A 26,258-nucleotide genomic window follows, 5' to 3' on the forward strand; every position below is an offset into this window, starting at 1 on the left:
AATTAACATAGTTTACAATAACAGTCCTTCGGCAGTGACAGTAGTCGGGGTCTTCGAGTCCTTTGCTGCCTGATGGCGGTGAAAATGATGTTAACAAATTTCCCAAAGCTTGCCATGTATATGGGGACAGTGGTAGTCATGCAAAATTCCAGGGCATCATTGCAGGTGGAGACCAGATTGAGCCTGAACATTGGTTTTAATAAAGAGCAGCGTGCAGCCCATCCCAGCGCCCAGCGCCAGAACCCCTGGACCCCGAAGACACCACGACACCCGACTACGCTATGACGCCAGCCTCCTCCACGCACTCAACCCCGGACGAGAACACACCTGCTACCGGGCCAGCCCGAAGCGCACCCAAGGGCCCTTCACCTGCCAGAACTGCAGCTTCACCAGTATCCGACCCGTGAAACCACCAACCAACGAACCCAACCACCTTAGGTGCATCCTCCTCAACACTCGCTCCGCCCGCAAACATGCCATCGAAATCTGGGACCTCCTCGACTCAGCCGCCCCTGACGTCGCCTTCCTGACGGAGAACTGGCTGAACCCCGCCTCAGCACCCAACATCGCCATAGCCATCCCGGGAGGCTACAAGATTGCCCGCAGAGACCGCACCAATGGAACAGGAGGTGGAATTGCCATCATCCACAAGAACACCCTCAGCGTTTAGACCAGCATCGACGACACCCTCAGCACCGCCGAACACCTGCACTTCCAGATTCACACCGACCCCAACACCACCCTCAGAGGAACCCTAATCTACAGACCCCCTGGACCCAGAACACAGTTCAGCGACTCCATCGCCGACCTAATCAGACTCTCCCGAGGCTTTTCCGGGAGCACAGCTAAACCCTTATCCTGTCACTTTTTTAAATAACTCGCGCCTGCCTGATTGTTTTTAAACTTACCTTACTCACTTTCTTCAGGGATTCTTGCTCGCCCCCTGCCCCCCGCGCAGCCGAGGTGAACGCTGCTGCGGGACAGGCTCTCCCCAGTCGCCGCCATCAGCGAGCCTCCCCGCAGGCCACGCCCACCTGCCCGAGGCCACGCCCACTTCCACACTTAACGAGGAGCTGACTACAAGCTCGGATCCTCACTAGACTCTCCCGAGGCTTTTCCAGGAGCACAGCTAAACCCTTATCCTGTCACTTTTTTAAATAACTCGCGCCTGCCTGATTGTTTTTAAACTTACCTTACTCACTTTCTTCAGGGATTCTTGCTCGCCCCCTGCCCCCCGCGCAGCCGAGGTGAACGCTGCTGCGGGACAGGCTCTCCCCAGTCGCCGCCATCAGCGAGCCTCCCCGCAGGCCACGCCCACCTGCCCGAGGCCACGCCCACTTCCACACTTAACGAGGAGCTGACTACGAGCTCGGATCCTCACTAGACTCTCCCGAGGCTTTTCCGGGAGCACAGCTAAACCCTTATCCTGTCACTTTTTTAAATAACTCGTGCCTGCCTGATTGTTTTTAAACTTACCTTACTCACTTTCTTCAGGGATTCTTGCTCACCCCCTGCCCCCCACGCAGCCGAGATGAACGCTGCTGCGGGACAGGCTCTCCCCAGTCGCCGCCATCAGCGAGCCTCCCCGCAGGCCACGCCCACCTGTCCGAGGCCACGCCCTGAACCTCGCTACAAATCATGTGTCTCCTATGTTCGCGCAGCGGACGGGCGCAGCGGGCGCGCCTAAGGCAAACCCGTCTGCGCCCGTCCGCGACCGGTCGGTACCAGGGGCCACCGACCCTGCCCGTCCTTTGGTCTACTCTCCAGCCCAACTTTCCGCACTCCTGGCTCCCCTCCCTCTCCCCCCTCCCCTGCTGCAACGCCTTGACTCCTTCGGCATTCTTGCCCCTCACTCTCCTTGCCCACCCCCTCCCACTCACAGCCGTATTCCCCTCTCTCCTGGCCCTCTGTCTACATCTTGCTCTTCACCTATCCCTCTTGCAGCCGCTGCCTATCTACTCAACACTTGTTCGGCTGTCAAGCATCAGATTGAACTCTTCAATCTTTTGAGCACTGATTCTCCTGATTACTTATTTCTCACTGAAACCTGGTTTTCTGCCGATTCTCTCCCGGATCTTTTGGCTACTCTCCCTGACACCTACTATGCCCTTCGAGCGGATCGCCCGGCTGGGAAGGCTGGGGGTGGTGTGGCGATGATTATTCGCTCCACCCTGAAATTTCAGCTTCTCGATCACTCACCCATACCTAATGTGGATTACCTGGTGGCCCGATCCCTTAATCTCCCTGACCCTCTTACCGTCGTCCTCATGTACCGCCCCCCTCAACCCACGCCTCTATTTGTAGCTACCTTGCAGGATCTTTTGGCCACTCTGGTGGTCAATAATTCATCGGTCATTCTACTTGGCGATTTTAACTTCTGGCCAGGTGACGTCAGAGAAGATTCTTCTTCCAAAGACTTTTCTGCCACCCTCCAGTGTCTGAATTTCTCGTCTCACATTTTGGCCCCTACCCATGTCAAGGGTCATACCCTTGACCAAATCTGGTCATTGCGCCGAGATGTCTCACCCCCTTCTATACTTCCCTGTATTTGGTCCGATCATTCTATTATTTCTTTTTCCATTCTTTCTGCCTCTGTCGTCAAATCGCCCCTTCCTAAAAACGTATTAACTCGCAGCTGGAACCAAACGGACCTCAACCTACTTTCGTCTTCCCTGGCCTCCTCAATGCCTGATCTTTCTGGTCTTTCCATAGACTCCCAGACTGAAGCCATTAGCACCTGGCTCTCTTCCTCCTGCGATCAGGTTGCCCCGTTCAAAAAGGTTAAATCCGTCCGGCCTTACGACGCACATAAATGGTTCACCAGGGAGCTCAAAGATCTTAAACTCGACCTCAGGCGTTCGGAACGCCATTGGAGACGAAACTACTGCCCCACTCTCCGTGCTAAATACAAACTTCTCCTAAATGACTATAAAAAAGCGATCTTGACGGCTAAATCCAACTACTTCACAGAGAGAGTTGCTCTCTCTGCTAACAAACCCCGTGAAATCTTCTCCTTGGTCCATCAACTCGCCACTTCTGACCGCACCAGCACTTGTCTTGTCCCTACCCAGTCCCTCTGCTCCTCACTCAACGACTACTTCATTGACAAGATCACCAACATAAAGGCCAATATTCCAGTGGTGCGGCAACCCGATGTTCCCTGCCCCCTTCCTCTGCTCTCCTCTTCACTGGATCACTTTCCTCCCATTTCCAACGATTGTTTTCTTAACTTGCTTGCTAAAGTCAAGTCCGGTTCTCCGGCGGACTGTGCTCCTGCACGGATCCTCAAAACCCTCTTCACCAGTTGTCCCGCTCCCCCCTTTGCCCTTCTTAACGCCTCATTGGCCCTGGGTTCTGTTCCTTCTTCCTTTAAAACCGCTATGGTTCTTCCTATTCTTAAGAAATCCGGACTAGACCCCTCCCTTCCCTCTAATTTCAGGCCTATTTCTCTTCTCCCTTACTTGGGGAAGATCCTTGAAAGTTATGTTACATCTTGCCTGTCCTCCTATGTCGAGGAGAACCACCTCTTGGCCTCCCATCAGGCGGGCTTTCGACCAGGACACTGCACGGAGACAGTGATCACCGCTGTCCTGGACGAACTTAAGGGGAAAGCTGACATCAATCTTCCCCAAGCCCTGGTTCTCCTCGACCTGTCCGCTGCGTTTGACACGGTCGATCATGCCATCCTTCTCGACCGGGTCAGCGCAGCGGGCATTCGGGGCGTAGCCTTTTCCTGGCTTGCGTCCTTTCTTCTAGGCAGGTCCCAGGCGGTCCATCTCTCGGGCTTCTCCGCACCCCCTCGTGCAGTTACTTGCGTGGTCCCTCAAGGCTCTTCCCTTTCCCCTCTTCTTTTTAACCTCTATATTCACCCCCTTATCATCTCTCTTCGCGAGCTGGGGGTCTCTGTGTATAATTACGCGGATGACCTCCAGCTCGTCTTTGATCTTTCTTCCCCTCTGGATTCTCTTCCTAAATTCTGTTCCACCTTAGTTTTTATTTCTGAATGGATGAGCTCCAATCATTTAAAGCTCAATCCTGATAAAACGGAGCTTGTCCTTAGGGGTGGCCCCTCCAATCCCTGGTCCTCGATTCACTGGCCCCCTTCCTTTGGCCCCCCTCCCTCTCTGGCCCCCTCCGTCCGGACCTTGGGCATCAAGGTCAGCCACGACCTTACCATGCATGCCCAAGTCAGCTCCGTTGTTTCTTCTTGTTTTTTGTTCCTTCGTCTCATTCGGAAGATCTCCCGGTATTTTTCAGCGGACGCCCATAGTCCTGGCCCTCATCATCTCTCGCCTTGACTATGGGAATGGCCTGTACGTGGGTATTCCTGCTTATGAAACCCGACGTCTACAGGCCATCCAAAATCAGGCCGCCCGACTCATTCTTTGCCTTCCCAAATCTTCTCACATCACGCCTGCACTTAAGTCCCTCCACTGGCTCCCTGTGCACCTTAGATCCTTTTTTAAATTGGCCTGTCTAGCCTTTCGGGCCTACAACCACTCTGCCCCCCTCTTTATTTGCTCTATGATCACTCCTTATACCTCGACCCGCATTTTGCGGTCCTCCTCTCTCTCTTTGCTGCACGTCCCTCGCTTCCGTAAATCCAGAACGGGTGGCACCCGCTTTTCGGTTCTGGCCCCACGGTTCTGGAATACTCTCCCTCTCTCTCTATTCGCTCTATCCCCATCTACACTCACTTTCGTAAGGCCCTGAAAACATTCTTGTTTTCTCAGGGTTTTCCCTGTTAGCTCCCTCAGATTTCCCCCGCAGAGTTAAGTCTAGTCTCAGCGCCAGGAAGCCGCTTGGCCGCAGTGCGCTTTATCAAGTTTCTTTTTCATTTCATTTCATCAGCATATACGACCTCGCCTCCACAGACTACATCCTCCTCGGGGACCCGAACTTCCACCTCGAGAACAACAACGACATCAACTCCACCACCCTGCTCGACAACCTCGGAATCAGACAGCTTGTGACAACACCCACCCATGCGCCGGTCACACGCTAGACCCCATATTCTCCGTAAGCCCCCACGTCTCCTTCAACCACACCACGAACCCCCCTGGACCGACCACTGCTGCGTCCATTTCACCTTCAGGAAGCCCACCACACCCCTCCGCACCCAATAGATGCCTCGCCGCTGCTGAGGCAAAGTCACCGAAGAGCAGCAAGCTACCACCCTCGCCCAGAGCTCACCAGCTGACCCCACCGAACCCGACACCGCCGCCCTCAACCTCCGACAGTGGATCGACGACTGCGCCAACACTCTCGCCCCGTTCAAGACACCCTCCAACAGCCACACCAGCAAGAAAGCCACCTGGTTCACTGAAGTCCTCCAGACCTCCAAGCATACATGCCGGAAACTGGAGAAGAACGGGCTCAGCGAACGATCAACAGACAACTACATGGCCCTCAAGAACGCCACCCGCAGACACCATCAACTTATCAGAACCGCCAAGAGGACGCATTCAAGGACCGCCTGGATAACAACGGACACAGCAGCAAGGAGCTCTTCAGCATCGTGAAGGAACTCTCCAACCCCAGCTCCAACACCAACGACATCCCCCCTTCGCAGGACCTGTGCGACTCACTGGCCACCTACTACCACCGCAAGATCGCAGACATCCACGACAGCTTCAACGCCACGACCGCCCTGCCAACCACCGAGACCCCCACCGCCGCGACCACCAGCCGCCTGATCACATGGTCCAACGTCAACGACGATGACACCATCAAAATCATGAACTCCGTCCACTCCCGATCCCCGTATAATCCATGCCCACACCACGTCTTCAACAAAGCCAGCACAATCATCGCCCCCCATCTCCGGAAAGCTACCAACATCTCCTTCCAAACAGCAACCTTCCTGGAGAGCTGGAAGCACGCTGAGATCAACGCCTTACTCAAGAAGCCCAAGGCAGACCCCAAAGACCTCAAAAACTTCCGTCCCATCTCCCTGCTCCCGTTCCCCGGCAAAGCTCACCGAGAAAATCGTCAACAAGCAACTGACCCGCTACCTCGAGGACAACAACATCCTGGACCCATCCAAGTTCGGTTTCGGCAGCAACCACAGCACCGAAACCACCCTCATTGCCGCCACCGACGACATCAGGACCCTGCTGGACAGCGGAGAAACAGCAGCCGTCATACTCCAGGACCTGTCAGCCGACTTCGACACAGTCTGCCACCGCACACTACGAACACGCCTACACAACGCCGGGATCCAAGAGAAGGCCCTGGACTAGACCACTTCCTTCCTCTCCGGCAGAACTCAGAGCATCTGCCTCCCCCCCTTCCGCTCCACCGCCACCGAGATCATCTGCGGCGTACCCCAGGGCTCTTCACTCAGCCCAAAGCTGTTCAACATTTACATGGCACCCTCACCTACGTCACCCCACAGCACAACCTCAACATCATCTCCTACGCCGACGACACTCAGCTGATCATCTCCCTCGCCAAAACCAACCTCCACGAAGGAATGAAGGCCGTCACCGAATGGATGAGGAACAGCCAACTGAAGCTGAACTCGGACAAGACGGAGGTCCTCACCCTCAGCTCCACCCCTTCAGCCTGGGACGACTCCTGGTGGCCGACATCACTGGGAACAGCCCCGACACCCACTGACCATGCACACAACCTGGGGGTCATCCTCGACTCCACCCTCTCCATGACTAATCAGGTCAAGGCCGTATCATCATCCTGCTTCAACACCCTACAAATGCTCCGCAGGATATTTCAAGTGGATCAAAGCGATACAAAAGGGGATGATGGACGGAGCGTTTGAGCAAATCAAACACTCACCCCCAGTCAATTGATCTGGGTTTAATCCATCACCATTCTTTAGCCCACTCAGCCACCCCATTTCAGACATGGCTATATGCAAATCAGTCTGACCCTGTGCCTCGTGGGAACAGTCCAGCCCGAACTGCCAAGCCATGTCTTCCATGGACCGGAAACAAGCATCCTGGGACCGGTTTCGGATTCATAATCCTCATCAGCCAGGCTATCTTGCATCCAGTGGCCAAGTGAGCAAGGGACTCACGTCTGAGCATACCCTGCCACACTTAGGGCGAACAAAGCGATACAAAAGGGGATTGTTGGACTTGGACCGCAGGGCAGGTTCACCCCTAAACTTTTAGCTTTTATTGGTGACCCTGTGTTAGTGATTTTTGGGTCTCTGCGCACTTTTCCCTGGGTCCCAGAGTGAAAGTGCGTGCGTGTAGTATGGCTGGCCTGCCCTCCCATAGGAATGCATGGGGAATGTGTGTGTCCCTGGTAGTTCCTGATGCGTGGGGAGTGCAGGCTCGAGTTTAGTATGTGTAAACTCGTGAGAGTGAATGCTGCGAGATGGTGTCTGCGGCATGTATGTGTCTAGAAGGGAAGTGCTACTTCTGGACATTGAGATATGTGTGCAGTGAGGGTGCTGGAGCGTGATTGGCTGGAGCTGGCTGGCATGCCAGGCTCCAGGAAGTCTGGATGGGTCTGCCCGGTGGTGAGTGGGAGATTAGCATGAGTGATGTGTGGGAGGAGGGTACCTGTGTCCTGGATGGGCTGGGTTTTCCCCACACAATGCTGGCTCCGCCCCCCTGTGGTGTGTCTAACGACCCTAGCCTCCCCAGTGAAAGAAATGGGTGGTTGGGCCATCAAGAGTGCTCCAGAGCCAGCTGCAACTGGTTTTCCCCCACCCTGCACCCTTAGACAAAGGGATTTTACAGTATAAAGAAGGGGCTGTGTCCCCATGAAGGTGTTCTGCTTTTGGATCCTGCCATAGGGGGCTGTTGCTGCTGCTGGGGCCAGGAGGACCGCCACTTGGGGTGTCTCCCTGCCTGGAGACCCAGTGTGCTGGCTCTGGCCCAGCCTTGCCCCCCCTGCCTGCCTCCAGCCCCTGCTGGAGCTTGTGCTGTGCCTACAGCACTGAGAGCGCTGCTCTCTGCCCTTCAGCGCTGGGGAGCGCTGGAATCCCTTGTCTAGCGCTTGAGAGCGCTTTATTTGGCCCGGTGGCGCTTGGGAGCGCCTTTTCTTGGATGCTAGCGCTGCTAGCGCTTTGAGAGCCCAGCCGGTGCCCACCCGGCATCATTCCGAAATTGCGGTGCATAGCGAGTGCCTACCTCGCTTTATATTTGATTAGGAGGCCGGTGCCCACCCGGCATTGCCCAGGTCCGTGATTTATTTGATTCACGAGGGAGCCCACTCCTCGGATCATGGGAGCCCGCCTGCCTGCCTGAGAAGCGAGCCGCCGCGCTGCCCGCGGCGACCCGGAAGTGGTTGTGGGCCCGACCAATCACAGCGCGGCCCAGGGGAGGCCGACCGGAAGTCCCGCCTCCGCAGCCGAGCCGGGAAGGGAGAAGCTGCCGGCCGGGTCCCCGAGGCTCCCCGAGTGGAGAGGAGAGCCCCGGGACGAGAGTCTTCCAGCCCCAGCCGCCGCCTGCAGAGTCTCCGCCGACTGTGAGGAGAACCCCGGACCTCCGCAGACCGAGCCGGTGAGTGGGGCTGTGACAGAAAGGGAGGGGCGCCGGGACACATTGTCGGTGTCCGCCCCCCCCCCCCTTCCCGGTAGCGCGAGCTCGCGCTAGTTTTCAGAGTGGGGCATTGCAGGCATCTCGAGTACCCCAGGGGAGGGGACTCCAAACCAAAGCACCCCACGTGTTGGAGGGTCCCCCGTGAGGGGCCCCGCTGCCCGCAACAGTGGTGAGGAGCCCCGAGGCTCCTGGGGGCAATCCATTCATTGAGCCCAGAGAGGCTCGAGGTCAGTTCTTTGTGTAGAGCCACGAGGCTCTGGGGGCATTTTTCTTGGATGCAGAGTCCCCCGTGAGGGACTCCAACGCCCCCCATTTGTTCTGTGGAAGCCACGAGGCTTCCAGGTGCCAGATCGCTTGTTGCAGAGCCCTGAGAGGCTCAAGGGGCACATCTTGCTTTCAGAGCCCAGGAGAGGCTCCCCGCCCACAGCGTCTTTTAGAGACCAGAAAGGCTCTTTAGTGCCTTCATTTATTTAGAGCCCAGCGAGGCTCACAGCCAACATTGTTCCAGAGCCCTGAGAGGCTCTCCCTTGTTGCCCACATTGTTCTGGCCAAAGCCTGCGAGGCTCCAGCAGTGGCCCAACAGTGATTCAGCTGCCCAGCACTTCGTGGGCAGCTGCTACGTTTAGGCCCCCTGACTTTTGGGACACAGGGCGTCCTAGCCCTAGAGAGGCCAGTTGGCCTAGGGACAGTCACAGGTGGTGACTTATCTGAGTTTGGCGCAATTGTGTGCTTTTACACCTCTGAATGTATTGTGATGCATCATGTGGTTTCCCTTCTTACACCTCTGAATGAATGTTATGCATTGCATCATGTGTTATGTTCTTACACCCCTACAGGTATTGTGATATGTAGGTGGTTGTTTTCTCCCTAGTACAGGTGGTGCTAGTGAGGTCCTGTTACCAGTGATTACTGGTTGTGTGCGCTATTTTTATATTGTGTGCTACAGTGATTTTTATTTCTACAAAGTTCTAAAAGTGCTGTTACCCCTGACAGTGGTCCAAGTGGCCCTGTCCTGTACAATATCCCTTGTAAATTCTGCCCGTGCCTGTTGGCACAGTATAACAAGATGTGTGTTTTATCTGATGTATATTTATTATAATACAAAGGCTATTTTTATATAACCTTGTGTGGAGTCTCCTTTGTGGTGGGCCTTTGGTTGTTGTTGCTGGGGTGCGTGCGCAAATACTTAACTTACATCGCCTCCAAGTTTAGCCTTGCTGCTCGCGCCACGTTACCTAGAGGGTGAGCAGGGGTTATCTTGGCGTGTAACTCCCTTGCCCTGACTTGGGTGTGGTGGTCTCTGACTGACTTTGGCGAAAGCCCTGGCCAGCCGGGGATCCCATTTCCAACATTGGCGGCAAGCGGTGGGATAAGGATTTGTGTTTGCCTTGTACCTTAGTAGCGGCTGGCTGCACCACAAAACTCTGCATTTTAGATGACCACATTTTTGGGGATTATTGTTTTTGGTGAAATTCCATTGTTTCTTCTCCTGAAGAGTGTCATTTGATAATTGTGTTCAGTACATTTGTCCCCTGCCCTGCTTCCAGAGTTTGGTACCTGTGTCGCTTTTGGTCAGGTTGAGAAGTCAGGGGTGGTAGAAACTGCCTTACCGATCCGAGGGGAGGGTGTGTGTGGATGAATGGTGTGTTTTCCTGGACGCATGAGTATGAGTTCTCTTTGATAAGGAGAGTGTTGAAATTTTGGAATTGTGTACTCTTACTTCAGATTGCTAGGTCCCTTGTGTTGCACGTGTCTTTGAGCATCCTGTCAAGATGGAATCTCCTTTTAACCTCTGTGGCCTGTTTAAGTACAGTGTGCATGAGTTGGTACGGTTATGTAAGGAGAGAGACATCCCTGTGAGTGAGTCAGACACCCAGTCCAAGCTTAGGGATAACATGATCCTGTGGCAGAAGAGTGACTGGGAGCGTGAGCACAGTGAGAGGGAGAGGGCCCGGACCGCACACCATGAGGGTGGTGGGTCTGAGGGGAGCCCTGAAGTGTCTGATGTGGAGAGTGAGTTTGACAGTGGATGGGCGCCAGCAGAGAGCGAGTACCCCCTAGATAGGGAGTCCCTTGCTGGGTCCAGTGTCAGATGTAGCACCCCATCCCTTTCCCTGTCCCCAGAGGAGTGGTTGGATAGGAGAGAAGAGAGGGAACACCAGCTGGCCATGGAGAAACTCCGGTTAGAGTATGCCAGAGAGATGGCGCAGCTGGGTGTGAATGAGCGGATTGCAGAGGCTGAGAGGGCCTTGGCCAGGGAGAAGATAGCCCTAGAGTGTAGGTTATCCCCTGACTGCAGTCATAATTTTCTGGATCCCCCAGGGAGGGTTGAGTCCAGTGGTGGCAGCTATTTAGATTCCAGTATAGGAAGTCCCACTCCCAGTGCCCCGAGTATGGTACCTGTTTCCCAAGAGGAGGAATATAGGTTGACATTCAGGAACAGTAGGAGGAAGCCGTCTCACCGGGTCTGGGTAAATTATGTGGATGACTGTATTAGTGCACTGATGGATTGGTTAGAGGTTAACCCGCAACAGGAGTGGCTTGGAGTGATCTACATGGTTCTCAAAGAGCAGTTCCTCAGTATTTTGTGTCCAGAGTTGCGCCAGTACCTGTTGAGGTTGGAATGCTTTGATCCTTATGAGCTGGCAGAGGAAGCAGACCGCTGGGAAGGGACCAGAGGTTCTCTAGAGTCATTGGTGAGTGACTCCAAAAGTAGTGGTTCAGGGATCTTCCAGCCCAGCGTGGTGGAAGAGGCTCAGTGTAGCCCAGCTAGGTCCCAGTATAGTGAGAAGGGTGGAGGGGCTGACTACCTGGCTCAGTGGAGCAGGAGTCAGTGGGTGGCTGAGAGCCCCCAGAGGCCCGAAGCCCTGTCTCAGAACCTGGGTGGTTTCTTGAGGGAACACCAGGTTGGGGACCTAGGCTGTCCTGTTAGCCCATTTGAGGAGAATCGCCCAGTGAGTAGAGGACCTGGAGCGTCTGTAAACAGAGCTCCTGTGGTTCTAGAGTCCGGCAGTGTCGCTCCAGTTGGGAGGGCACAGAAGTCCGAAGTGAGGAGTGATTGGGGGATGAGTTTCCCAGTGGATGCACCAGTGGACCAGAGACTAGCCAGTTGGGCTAGATCTTCTTGGAGGGACCCGGGTGGTGCCACTTCTGGTCTGGGGGATCGTCACGCACTGTCAGGTGGACAGAGGGCGGGAGATCTGCGCCAGACAGACAGTCACACAACAGATGTGTCATTTGTTGGCCTCAGGGGGATTGTGTGTGAGTCCCCAGAAGTCCTGGAGTGCTAGGCAATTGTTCCACCGAAGGTTTTAGACCAGAGGTTGGAAGGCCATGTTCAGGGTCAGCCTGACCTGAAGGGTAGGACGACTGTAAACAGTGTCCTGACCGGTTCTTCTTCCAGAGGAACTTCTCCAGTTGGGAGAGGGCAGGCCTCTGGAAGGGGGTGCAGAGGGTGAGAGAGCCCACCTCTGACCCCGGTGCAGCCTGAGGGGTTAAACCCTGGGTTGGAATGGCGTTCTAGGTGTCCCCCTCGCACGGGGAGGAGGAACCCTAAAAGAAGAGGTAAGGGGAGGAGAGCCTTCCCTGAGACTCCTGGTCCGCCTGAGGTTGTAGACCCTAGGCTGGAGAACCAGTGGCAGTCTAGCCCTGTCTGGCAGACAGGAAGAGTGGAGAGTGGCTACTATGGGCCTGGGGTTACTACCCCCCACTTCGTGAGTAGGCAGGAACCAGTGGCACCTGGGTGGCCTGGGGCCTGGTCCTGGCCGCGGACAGCTGAGGAGTACCAGTGGGGTAGCCCAGTGGGTCCTTACAGTAGCTTTAGAAGGAACCATAGGGGTTCACCGTGGCATAGAACAGGAGGGTGTCCCGGCAGTGGCGGGCCTGCGTCCGTGTTCTATCGCCCCAAGCAGGGAAGTCCGTCACGGTGGTGATTGTTCTCCCCTGCGTTTTGGCTGGAAGGGGGTTGTGTTGGACTTGGCCCGCAGGGCAGGTTCACCCCTAAACCTTTTGCTTTTATTGGTGACCCTGTGTTAGTGATTTTTGGGTCTCTGCGCACTTTTCCCTGGGTCCCAGAGTGAAAGTGCGTGCGTGTAGTATGGCTGGCCTGCCCTCCCATAGGAATGCATGGGGAATGTGTGTGTCCCTGGTAGTTCCTGATGCGTGGGGAGTGCAGGCTCGAGTTTAAAATGTGTAAACTCGTGAGAGTGAATGCTGCGAGATGGTGTCTGCGGCATGTATGTGTCTAGAAGGGAAGTGCTACTTCTGGACATTGAGATATGTGTGCAGTGAGGGTGCTGGAGCGTGATTGGCTGGAGCTGGCTGGCATGCCAGGCTCCAGGAAGTCTGGATGGGTCTGCCCGGTGGTGAGTGGGAGATTAGCATGAGTGATGTGTGGGAGGAGTGTACCTGTGTCCTGGATGGGCTGGGTTTTCCCCACACAATGCTGGCTCCGCCCCCCTGTGGTGTGTCTAACGACCCTAGCCTCCCCAGTGAAAGAAATGGGAGGTTGGGCCATCAAGAGTGCTCCAGAGCCCCAGTGAAAGAAATGGGAGGTTGGGCCATCAAGAGTGCTCCAGAGCCAGCTGCAACTGGTTTCCCCCCACCCTGCACCTTGAAACAAAGGATTTGATAGTATAAGAAGGGGCTGTGTCCCCTTGGAAAATGTCCTGCTTTTGGATCCTGCCAGAGGGGGCTGTTGCTGCTGCTGGGGCCAGGAGGACCGCCACTTGGGGTGTCTCCCTGCCTGGAGACCCAGTGTGCTGGCTCTGGCCCAGCCTTGCCCCCCCTGCCTGCCTCCAGCCCCTGCTGGAGCTTGTGCTGTGCCTACAGCACTGAGAGCGCTGCTCTCTGCCCTTCAGCGCTGGGGAGCGCTGGAATCCCTTGGCTAGCGCTTGAGAGCGCTTTATTTGGCCCGGTGGCGCTTGGGAGCGCCTTTTCTTGGATGCTAGCGCTGCTAGCGCTATGAGAGCCCAGCCGGTGCCCACCCGGCATCAGCACGAAATTGCGGTGCATAGCGAGTGCCTACCTCGCTTTATATTTGATTAGGAGGCCGGTGCCCACCCGGCATTGCCCAGGTCCGTGATTTATTTGATTCACGAGGGAGCCCACTCCTCGGATCATGGGAGCCCGCTTGCCTGCCTGAGAAGCGAGCCGCCGCGCTGCCCGCGGCGACCCGGAAGTGGTTGTGGGCCCGACCAATCACAGCGCGGCCCAGGGGAGGCCGAGCGGAAGTCCCGCCTCCGCAGCCGAGCCGGGAAGGGAGAAGCTGCCGGCCGGGTCCCCGAGGCTCCCCGAGTGGAGAGGAGAGCCCCGGGACGAGAGTCTTCCAGCCCCAGCCGCCGCCTGCAGAGTCTCCGCCGACTGTGAGGAGAACCCCGGACCTCCGCAGACCGAGCCGGTGAGTGGGGCAGTGACAGAAAGGGAGGGGCGCCGGGACACATTGTCGGTGTCCGCCCCCCCCCCTTCCCGGTAGCGCGAGCTCGCGCTAGTTTTCAGAGTGGGGCATTGCAGGCATCTCGAGTCCCCCAGGGGAGGGGACTCCAAACCAAAGCGCCCCACGTGTTGGAGGGTCCCCTGTGAGGGGCCCCGCTGCCCGCAACAGTGGTGAGGAGCCCCGAGGCTCCTGGGGGCAATCCATTCATTGAGCCCAGAGAGGCTCGAGGTCAGTTCTTTGTGTAGAGCCACGAGGCTCTGGGGGCATTTTTCTTGGATGCAGAGTCCCCCGTGAGGGACTCCAACGCCCCCCATTTGTTCTGTGGAAGCCACGAGGCTTCCAGGTGCCAGATCGCTTGTTGCAGAGCCCTGAGAGGCTCAAGGGGCACATCTTGCTTTCAGAGCCCAGGAGAGGCTCCCCGCCCACAGCGTCTTTTAGAGACCAGAAAGGCTCTTTAGTGCCTTCATTTATTTAGAGCCCAGCGAGGCTCACAGCCAACATTGTTCCAGAGCCCTGAGAGGCTCTCCCTTGTTGCCCACATTGATCTAGCCAAAGCCTGCGAGGCTCCAGCAGTGGCCCAACAGTGATTCAGCTGCCCAGCACTTCGTGGGCAGCTGCTACGTTTAGGCCCCCTGACTTTTGGGACACAGGGCGTCCTAGCCCTAGAGAGGCCAGTTGGCCTAGGGACAGTCACAGGTGGTGACTTATCTGAGTTTGGCGCAATTGTGTGCTTTTACACCTCTGAATGTATTGTGATGCATCATGTGGTTTCCCTTCTTACACTCTGAATGAATGTTATGCATTGCATCATGTGTTATGTTCTTACACCCCTACAGGTATTGTGATATGTAGGTGGTTGTTTTCTCCCTAGTACAGGTGGTGCTAGTGAGGTCCTGTTACCAGTGATTACTGGTTGTGTGCGCTATTTTTATATTGTGTGCTACAGTGATTTTTATTTCTACAAAGTTCTAAAAGTGCTGTTACCCCTGACAGTGGTCCAAGTGGCCCTGTCCTGTACAATATCCCTTGTAAATTCTGCGCGTGCCTGTTGGCACAGTGTAACAAGATGTGTGTTTTATCTGATGTATATTTATTATAATACAAAGGCTATTTTTATATAACCTTGTGTGGAGTCTCCTTTGTGGTGGGCCTTTGGTTGTTGTTGCTGGGGTGCGTGCGCAAATACTTAACTTACATCGCCTCCAAGTTTAGCCTTGCTGCTCGCGCCACGTTACCTAGAGGGTGAGCAGGGGTTATCTTGGCGTGTAACTCCCTTGCCCTGACTTGGGTGTGGTGGTCTCTGACTGACTTTGGCGAAAGCCCTGGCCAGCCGGGGATCCCATTTCCAACAGGGATGATGGACGGAGCGTTTGAGCAAATCAAACACTCACCCCCAGTCAATTGATCTGGGTTTAATCCATCACCATTCTTTAGCCCACTCAGCCACCCCATTTCAGACATGGCTATATGCAAATCAGTCTGACCCTGTGCCTCGTGGGAACAGTCCAGCCCGAACTGCCAAGCCATGTCTTCCATGGACCGGAAACAAGCATCCTGGGACCGGTTTCGGATTCATAATCCTCATCAGCCAGGCTATCTTGCATCCAGTGGCCAAGTGAGCAAGGGACTCACGTCTGAGCATACCCTGCCACACTTAGGGCGAACAAAGCGATACAAAAGGGGATGATGGACGGAGCGTTTGAGCAAATCAAACACTCACCCCCAGTCAATTGATCTGGGTTTAATCCATCACCATTCTTTAGCCCACTCAGCCACCCCATTTCAGACATGGCTATATGCAAATCAGTCTGACCCTGTGCCTCGTGGGAACAGTCCAGCCCGAACTGCCAAGCCATGTCTTCCATGGACCGGAAACAAGCATCCTGGGACCGGTTTCGGATTCATAATCCTCATCAGCCAGGCTATCTTGCATCCAGTGGCCAAGTGAGCAAGGGACTCACGTCTGAGCATACCCTGCCACACTTAGGGCGAACAAAGCGATACAAAAGGGGATGATGGACGGAGCGTTTGAGCAAATCAAACACTCACCCCCAGTCAATTGATCTGGGTTTAATCCATCACCATTCTTTAGCCCACTCAGCCACCCCATTTCAGACATGGCTATATGCAAATCAGTCTGACCCTGTGCCTCGTGGGAACAGTCCAGCCCGAACTGCCAAGCCATGTCTTCCATGGACCGGAAACAAGCATCCTGGTGGCAGGGTATGCTCAGACGTGAGTCCCTTGTTCACTTGGCCACTGGATTCAAGATAGCCTGGCTGATGAGGATTATGAATCCGAAACCGGTCCCAGGATGCTTGTTTCCGGTCCAGGGAAGACATGGCTTGGCAGTTCGGGCTGGACTGTTCCCATAAGGCACAGGGTCAGACTGATTTGCATATAGCCATGTCTGAACTGGGGTGGCTGAGTGAACTAAAGAATGGTGATGGATTAAACCCAGATCAGTTGACTGGGGGTGAGTGTTTGATTTGTTGAAACGCTCTGTCCATCATCCCCTTTTGTATCGCTTTGTTCGCCCTAAGTGTGGCAGGGTATGCTCAGACGTGAGTCCCTTGTTCACTTGGCCACTGGATTCAAGATAGCCTGGCTGATGAGGATTATGAATCCGAAACCGGTCCCAGGATGCTTGTTTCCGGTCCAGGGAAGACATGGCTTGGCAGTTCGGGCTGGACTGTTCCCATAAGGCACAGGGTCAGACTGATTTGCATATAACCATGTCTGAACTGGGGTGGCTGAGTGAACTAAAGAATGGTGATGGATTAAACCCAGATCAGTTGACTGGGGGTGAGTGTTTGATTTGTTGAAACGCTCCGTCCATCATCCCCTTTTGTATCGCTTTATTTCAAGTGGATCCCCACCGAAACAAGAAGAACAGTCACCCAGGCCCTCGTCTCCAGTAGGCTGGACTACGGAAACGCCCTGTACGCAGGAACATCAAACAAGCTCCTGAGACGGCTGCAACGCATCCAGAACGCCTCGGCATGACTGATCCTCAACATCCCCCGCTGCAGCCACATTACACCGCACCTGAGAGACCTACACTGGCTCCCCGTCAACAAAAGGATTACCTTCAAGCTCCTCATCCACGCACACAAGGCCCTCCACAACGCCGGCCCCGCCCTCGCCACAGTCCCGCGCATCCGAAGAACAACCGCCGGTGGCAGATCCTTCTCCCACCTCGCCGCCAAGACCTGGAACACCCTCCCCACCAACTTACAGCAGACCCAAGACCTCTTGGCCTTCAGAAGACTTCTCAAGACCTGGCTCTTCGATCAGTAGCAGCACCCCTTCCCTCCCACTCCCCCAGTGCCTTGAGACCCGCACGGGTATATAGCGCGATTAACAAATGTCCTGATTGATTGATTGACTGATTGCAGTTAACAATTTTAGGCAACAGCATAGCAGATGAATCAGAGACTTTTCTATACTTGCAGTATCTGCAAGGCCTACTGCCGGACTGCCCACACTGGCTGAAACTCGTTGATTGGAAGGACCATGGATCAAGCTCTAAGGATTCTGTGCCTGGTCTCCTTACTTAGTGTTGACTTTAAGAGTGGTTGCAATCTTATTTCCCCATACGATTTTATAATTGGGGCTGCATATGTGATGGTATGTACAGTTGCCAAGTCGTGCTTCCTCGAGACGTGTGCAACCTGTTTCCTCAAGATTGCCATTATACTGGAGACAGGAACAATAAGGATCATCAGCGTATTCAGTCTTAACGTCTAGATTCAGAAACGCCTTCCTGAAATATAAAGACCATGGATAGGTCGAGGCGGTAAAATCACTTGAAGGGCATTTTTTAAGGTATCTGGTTTAGCTTACTTGAAGTACCTTTTTTAAGGTATCTGGTTTAGCTTGTTGTATGGCATAGTAGTACTTAACGAAGAGGGTCTTACATTCAAGATTTTGCCCACTCAGGCCAAACTCCAGTTGAAGCAGCGAGCAGTGAGTGTATTTTGGAAGATGGAATGATAAGCCCAGGAAAGGTTGGGTAACAGCTTTGCCTGTGTGACTCGCAAGATGGCCTTCGCGGAAGGAGTATACAGCTGATGGTATCATCTACAGAAGGTAAATGTGACTGCCTGGGCCTTCCTACAAATGTGATTCAGATGTAAATTTGGTTATCCTGCATCCATAAACCAGACACTAAGATAATGATGCCTCGCTGTTTGAGAGATCTATTGATTGCCCAGAGTTCTCTAGTTCTTATAGCTGCCAAAAGTCATCTCTTTAGTTTTATTTGGATTAGCCACAAACTTGTTCGCAGTATAGTAGGTATGAGGCTTGTTAAAGGCAGCGTACCGTAGAGGACAGATAGCAGTCCAAGCACTAGACATCAACTGGACACATGGGTGCAGCAGGTACATTGGTGGGCAGCATACTTTGGGTAACAGACAGCAGCAGGATGTGTGGTTGCAGCGGGTACGTTGGTGGGCAGCAGGGCAGCGTATCAGGGGTGACAGACAGCGCTGCATGCAAAAGACATCAACATGGAGCCTGCGTGCAGCTGGTATGTTGTTGGCAGTAGGGCAGCATACCTTGGGGACAGACAGTGGTCCCAGCAATAGTCATCAACAGGATGAGTGGGTGCAGCAGGAACATTGGAGGGCAGTGTACCCTGGATCCCTGGGGTGTCAATCAGGTGGTCTGTGAGGAAACTACTATCCTTCTTCCTTTTAGGACAACAACAGCATACTTCTATCACATCATAAAAATAAGCATTTATACGAAAAGACAGCCTATGGGCATGAACTGCCACATGGTCATACGAACCCCTGTGGCACACACTATATGTACGATTTATATACAAGTATACACAATGTTGTGTTATCAATAATCAGCTCATGAGTGTTAGCAACTCCACACAAAAGGTTTTGATGTTCCAAATTTGGACTCTAAAGTTCTTTTACTGTGGATATTTTCAATGGTGAAACAGCAGATTCTTCCCAGTAGTCAACACGTGTTTTGTCGAATGTATCGGCTTCATCAGGGCTCAGAATTTCTCTGAAAGGTCAGTATAAAGCACAGCCGTGCTGACTAGAAGAGGCACGTATCCACCCTAATCTACTTCTCCGAGTCGTGTATCACTTATACATGGTCGTAAGTTCCAGAAAACACGGTGGCCCAAAAGGTAATCATAAGAAGACAGGTCTGTCTAGTGTTACGTGAATGAGTCAATTCTATATTGAAGTAAGCAATTTCCATAAGTGTAACCGCAAAGTATTCAGAGATGCACAGTGTATGTATGATGTTTGTATAAACCAGCAGTATTAACGTGTACAGTAGACCAAAAGTTGGCGGTTCATAGGCCTCCTGTCACACTATAGCTCTAAATTCCAACAGCCCCAGAAGCACAGAAGCTGCCAAAGTCAAGAGCTTGTACACAACAAAGAATCCAGAGTCCAAGGGATATACACAGACTGGAGACATTTCTCCTTTATTCAAGGCTATACAGCTGTACAAAATATGCAATATGAATCTACAACATCTATATAAAACATGACAATGTTTCCCTTCTTCAGCTACAAGTGTCTTCCACAACACCTTAGGTTATGTGTGGTTAGCGTCACCAGAGACTTGTGTTGGGGATACTACCACTGATGAGCCTGAAGGGAAGATGTCCCGGGGCAGATCCAGTTGTGGAGGGACATCATTGGTCACCCCGCATTCCACATCTCACCCAAATGTATTCACAGAAGCATAGACTGGATTTTCCCATCATGAACATGAGGGCACAAATCCCAGGGCACATGGTAGTTAAAACGCCCAATCAGGTCAATGAGCCTTCGAACCTGGCACGGTCAAGCTTCTGAACCCCTGAAGTTTGGAGAGATTACCCACTTGTTTCACCACTTATAGATATGAAAGTCCCTGATTTCCCACAAGTGAAAGTGTGTCACCTGCTTGTATTCCCATTTTTGAAAACCGCGTGAGATCAGACTTCTAGAAACTAGGACCTCTTTTAAAGACACCCACCATACTCATTTAGCAAATTGCCTACAAGAGTTAGACAGTGCAACTCTTCTTGCAAATGAAACTTTGCGATGATGAACTTTGCCTACAGAGTTGTCGCAGGCTCTACGGCTCACCACTGTAAGCCGTTGAGCCTAACTATCCTCAAACTCACTACCTTGCCTGGTGGGGTATCCACTGAAAACAAAGATCTGCAAATTTTTGAAATATCATTTTCAACTACTTGCCATTCAGGGCCTTCTTTGGCACACAAACTGCCTTCATTTAGCAGGTAAAATTTAAAATAGTGGTCCTGTTAGCAAGCTACAGAAGGAAAGAGAGGGAATGACCAGAATAGCAAACAAAATTCAAAAAAGAACACAAAGTAATCAGGCTAAAAGAACAGAGAATAGTAAGTCACCCGTTTAAAAAATATTTTAAAATACATACATTTTCAGGACAATAGCTTTCCATTGGAAATTTCCATCTAAAATGTTCCGGCAGAGGGACAAACACCATACAGACTGTCTTGTCAAAGGACCAATGGACCACAGACTCAAAAGAAAGTAGATGAAATAAATGAAAATTCTTCTGCAGAACTGTGAACCCCTAGGACAGGTCCTTAAGTTCACCAAGTTGAGTTTACACAGCCACACTATCAATAAGGACTACACTTTTCTGGAATATTTCTATAAACCTCACTGGTTGCTAAATAAGTGCTATGGAAATTAACTAGAAAACATTTATACTTAATTAGTAGCAAGCCATATACCATCACCAAAAGGGCAATAAGCAAACTTATTTAAACAGTTTACTCTTTCTTTTGCTCAGTAATAAAGTGTGGGTCAGTATTCTTGTTCTGTGATCTGGTTGACTTTGCCCTTCTGAGCCTCCAATTCCCCAGGAATCAAAGTTTTCAGCTCAGCAATGGGATAAAAAGTGTTCATTCCGCACTGTGGCCCAATACAGAACACATGCAGGCTATCCTGTCCCAGGACAGGAAGAGGACAGATCACTTTAAGTGAATGAAGCAAGAAGGAGTGATGTGGAAAACAATTCAAGGCGCCTATTCAGATCACTATTGACTACTGGAACAAGGAGACAGGTGCATAGAATGGACAACCCTACAGGGAAAGGAGGAGGTTTGCACCCAGGTTTGCTTGTAGTGGTAAATAGTTTGGTCTGGTAGAGGCCCTGGGTGCTGTAGAGCCACTGGTGAACTGTGGCCCTATGCCGTCTGTGGAGAGGGTCTGTGTCCACAGCTGTCCTCCATCCGGCCTGATGTGCGACAAGGGAGATGTGGTTTAGGAACATCTTCTAAATCTTGATAATATGAGAACGAGTATCTTCCGGTTGTGAATCCGAAGAAGCAGTGGTAAATATACAAAAACCAGAATGATAAGACTGACGCCCTGAGAGAGTCTTGTCCTTTTATGACCATAGGTGGAGCGGTGTCTGCTGCCCTTATCCCCAAACTCTCCCAAATGCTCACTCCCTGCCCTCGGGATGGAAATCTGTGTCTGGTGCATATCGAAGGCCCTGAGGAGCGAGTTTCCAGGGGCGCTAGTGATATGGTTAACTCAGTGAACGGAGATTCCGTCTGTAGCTTCACGAAAACAGTAACCTCTACATATCTCTCCTTTACAATGTCCCCACAAGTCGAGCACGAAGAACTGTCCAGGAATAAGACACAACCAGAAACAGTTGAAGAGGGAAGACCTCCAGGTCACAGATGCACAATCCAGGTTATCTGGAGGCCAGAGTTGAGGGTCATGGAAATCCTGATCTGCCAACGGTTGTACCTTCTCCATCACAGCAAGGACACCGGTGGAAACTCCAGGTGCAACCAGATGATGTATTCAAGCCTCTGCTTACACCTAAAGAGCTGATAAGTATTTGGCACACAGAATCCCTAGTGCCGTAGGGGTCAGTTACGTGCACGTACGCAGGTTTACACATGCACACACACCATTCTATGATATGACATGAAGATCTAGCAGACACATTTAAACGTGGCTTAGGCTCTCCTTCCCCAGAATACACCTGTTCAAATCTTGGCCAGGCTACCCAAAGCTATCATCTAAACTTGTTTCAAGATTGCTTGTGCTGCCGTAGCTAAGGGCTAGACTCGTTTGAACATCACTTGCGCCACCCCAGACCCGGCCCATTCAAGCTCCCCTTTCATGCAATGCTCTCCCCGTGACAAGACTAGTTCAACCATTTTTAATGCTGAACGCCCGTGAACACTCTAGAGTTGCTCTATTCAATTCACTGTCTGACCCAAACCTATTAAAGATTGCCAACACCACACTTGGCCCAGGATGGAGGAATTGATTTTTTTGTCTACACTAGTAGCGCGCCAGGATTTAGTCCAATTTAGAGGTTGCAGATGGAGCACTTACTCAGGACTAAATAAGGTTGAATGTCTTAGATGACGTCCTTCCTCATGGTGCAAACATGTCTTAAAGAGCTCTGGACCTAATAACTTTCAGCCTCCACCCATGCCATCCACTCCCACAGAACAGACGTGTTCTGCTCAAGCAATGTCCATCCTGCCATCCCCTAGGATCCACGTCAGTTCAACGTTAGTTGACGCCATCAGGGCTGATCCTGTTACAATGCTGTCCACACCACTCTCTGTTCAAGCTTGGCTGCCCAAGCCTCTGGCTCTTCAGGACTACATCTCTTCTAATGCCATCAGTACTGCCAGGATCCTGTGAGCATTTCAAACACTGCCAAAGCTGCCAACTTGTCAAACCAACTCCTGTACTACCGGTCCCATCACTGCCAGCTCCACAGTAGTAGCCCTCTTGAAATGTTGATAACGCTGATTTATCTCGCGACCTGGAACTATTCAAGGGGCATTTCTGCGGCCCCTTCCACACGGCATGCGCTTGAAAGCTTCCTATGCAGCTCACTCCTCAGAACTGTGTCTCATTCCAATCTTCCGGTAACGTATCTATCAAACGCTGTCTGTGCCACCCACCCCAGAAAGGCCCCGACAACATGTCATCCACTCCACCGGCTCCTGATGAATGAACATGTTGAAACACCATAAATGCCTCTTCAGGAACCAGACCTGTTAAAATCTCAGTATTCCCAATTCTTCCTACGGCTGCACCTGTTAAAATGTAAATATCACTCACTGATGAGACGCGGGCCTGTTCATGCGTCACCCATGCTTCTCACGTCCATGGTCTAGACTTGTATAAATGCAGTCATTTTGCCGGTAATGCGGGCCAACCCTCTTCCCAGTACAGCTGCTTCAACAACACCAGACATTTGGTTCTCATCACTAGTCCTGGTATAACACCACCCATGATGTCTGTTCCTTGGGATTGCACTTATTCACAAAGTATCCATCCAATCTTCAAAACCAGAATAGTACAAATATTGCCAAACTGTGCTCTTCAGGCATGGAACTGACCAATCGTTTTGCTTCTCTACACCTAGCCATGTCCAAACACCCGTGTCTCAGACGCCACAATCGCAAAATTGTTCAACAGCCTGCCAATGCAGCCTTGGATTGATCCTGGTCAAACATCTCCATGCAACCGAAAAAATCATCCATGCAACCTGAAACATCTCTATGCAAACTCAAACATCTCCGATGCAACCTCAAACATCTCCCATGCAACCTCAAACATCTTCATGCAACCTCAAACATCTTCATGCAACCTCAAACATCTCCCATGCAACCTCAAACACTTTCATGCAACCTCAAACATCTCCCATGCAACCTCAAACATCTTCATGCAACCTCAAACATCTCAATGCAACCTCAAACATCTCAATGCAACCTCAAACATCTCCCGTGCAACCTCAAACATCTCAATACAACCTCAAACATTTCCATGCAACCTCAAACATCTCCATGCAACACACACATCTCCATGCAACCTCAAACATGTATATGCAACCTCAAACATCTCCCATGGAACCTCAAACATCTCCCATGGAACCTCAAACATTTACCGTGCCATCCATGACTGAAACCTGCTTCTGGCTTCTGGTATTTTGGCAGAGTGCATTTGAACACAAAGTCATAAAAAGTAAATCTAGATTGTATCCCGCACGCAACAATATACTACAGACGAGGTATCACATCTCATAGAACTCCAGGGCATGAACCTAGTCACATAGTGCTAAATTATTCCCCATCTTAAAGGATCCTCCTTCCTCTGCCTCCCCTCCCCCAAGTATCCCAAAAACTCCCCCGTCTGCTCTGGAAACTGGAACCACGTGCACATACATTTGACATGTGTGCAGAAACAGATGGGCACTACACACCCATGCACGTATGTCCTTCCTGCGCACACCAAGGGGTGCTTCGTCAGATCCATGAGGAGCTGGGGTCTGAATGTGCTTTGTGTCTTTGGTCCCTTCAGTGCAGTACATGGATAATGAGGTGTGATGGGCTCGCCCCATGCAGGAGTGCTCAGCATGTTCTACATCCTCAGGAACACTTCTGCTGTCGCCGGTCGCAAGGCCGAGATCCTGGAGCACTCCTCTCCACCAACACTACACCTGGACAAAGGTAAGAGAGCAGAGTTTACAGTTTGTACAGAGAAGTGTGTAATATCTAACACCAAAGGCACATTGCAATAGAACGCTGCAATCAACACGCCCCTAATTTACAACTTGAAGCTTTCCAGACAGGCATTATGCCCACCTTCCTAAACTGAGGGGGTACAAAGTAGGGAGACACTGTTTAGTGGGGGAATCAAATGCAAAACAACAGGTGATGGACAGAATTCACCCCAGTACAGAGATCTGGGCCTAAATCCATCGTTTTTTTGCTCACCATGCCTTTCCAGTTTGAACCCAGCTATATGCAAATCAGTCTTGACCCTGTGCCCCATGGGAACAGTCCAGCCCGAACTGCTAAGCCAGGTCCTCCCTGGACTGGAATCAAGCATCCAAGGACCGGTTTCGGGCTTTCAGCCCTCTTCAGCCTGGATAGCTTGACTCCAGTGGTGTGGAGAGCCTGGGACTCACGTCTGAGCATCCCCAGCCCACTCGGGTGACAAATGCAAAACAACAGGTGATGGACCTGGGGTGAATGTATGACATTGTTTTGCATTCTGTCCATCAATTGTTGTTTCTGCATTAGTGGGGGAATGCCTCCTTGTTTGCCCCACCCGGGCCACAGAATGCGAAGCTGCTGAGCTTGCCCTGCAGTAACACACAGACTGCGACTTGGAACTTCCCTTCAAGGTGCTCAGCTTGGGTGATAAGCAAAAAGCCTAGCCAGGTGTCAAGAGTGGGCTCCAAGATGGCTCATCCACCAAAGGCTTCTCTCTAGGATCTGCTCGTTCTCTTCTCCCTCTGTACTTCTGTGGCAGACTTTGCACATACCTTTATCAATGTAAATATCAATTGAACACAGGCTTCTCAACAGTACAGTGATTTCATACAACCACCAGCTTTCTGTTGAGGAGATGATGACCTGTCCTGCTAACCTTACCCCATCCTTCTTGGCTTTGACTGCACAGATTGCCAAGACCAGTAAATAGTAAATTCTCACCCAGACCCCTTTCCACAGCTGATCGTGTGACAACAGAGCAGCTTTATTTACTGCTGGTAATGGTGTTCAATTCTGCACTCTTAGATACTTCTGAGGAAGGGGATGCAGGATTTGTAAACAGAGCTGGAATCACTCTCAATAGATCACCCCCACTCCACCCCTTTAGCACATACGCCTGGCAGGCGACTTTGCTAGAAAGAGTGTTATTGAACAGCTACAGCGCTAACATTCAGTGAAATGGTACAAGTACTGACGCCATGTTGCTGGGATAGGACCTGTGGAATTCACCAGCTTTCCTCTGAAAGACACTGTAAGGCATTGCTTTCAATTGAATTATTCTTGCCTACATATTCCTGAAACTTGACAACTCATGAATTTTATGGAATATAGTGGCACATTCTCCATCTATGTTAAGCAACAGTTTATTCTCCCTAGCAGTGCTTAATTTGAGCAGGTGGTTGCCTGCGGGGGCCACCGGGTCTCATTTTTCAGGATATGTTATGTTATGTTATGTTAAAGGCACTTGTTGAGCGCACGTACACCGAGCGGTTTCATGGCGCTGGAATCCAAGGGGAGGATGCAGCCGTAGGGAATTAACTAGTCATACGCCTGGGAGAACAGCCAGGTCTTCAGCTGTTTCCTGAACTGTACATAAGACGGATAGGCACTTATTTTTCAGTTTCAGGCAATTACTGAGAGCAAGAAAGAAAAATACACACAAAGAGGAAAGACAGAGGAAGAGAAAGACGGAAAAACCATCACAAAGGAAGAAAGCAAGAGCGAGACTGAAGGACAGGGAGTGTTT

General features: G+C 52.0%; 1 protein-coding gene across 3 annotated transcripts in view; it reads right to left on the minus strand.

Moving 5' to 3' along the window:
• Positions 1-19,384: 19,384 nt before the first annotated feature.
• Positions 19,385-26,258, minus strand: part of ATG9A (autophagy related 9A) — a 188,155-nt gene continuing 181,281 nt past the window's right edge. For all 3 annotated transcript variants that reach the window (XM_078679150.1, XM_078679151.1, XM_078679149.1), the window contains exon 15: positions 19,385-24,453. In XM_078679150.1, the coding sequence (XP_078535276.1) occupies positions 24,448-24,453 (6 nt within the window). In that variant the 3' untranslated portion in view covers positions 19,385-24,447. The remainder of the gene's footprint in view (positions 24,454-26,258) is intronic.

This window comes from Lissotriton helveticus, chromosome 3_1 (assembly GCF_964261635.1).
Source record: "Lissotriton helveticus chromosome 3_1, aLisHel1.1, whole genome shotgun sequence".
Taxonomy (NCBI): domain Eukaryota; kingdom Metazoa; phylum Chordata; class Amphibia; order Caudata; family Salamandridae; genus Lissotriton; species Lissotriton helveticus.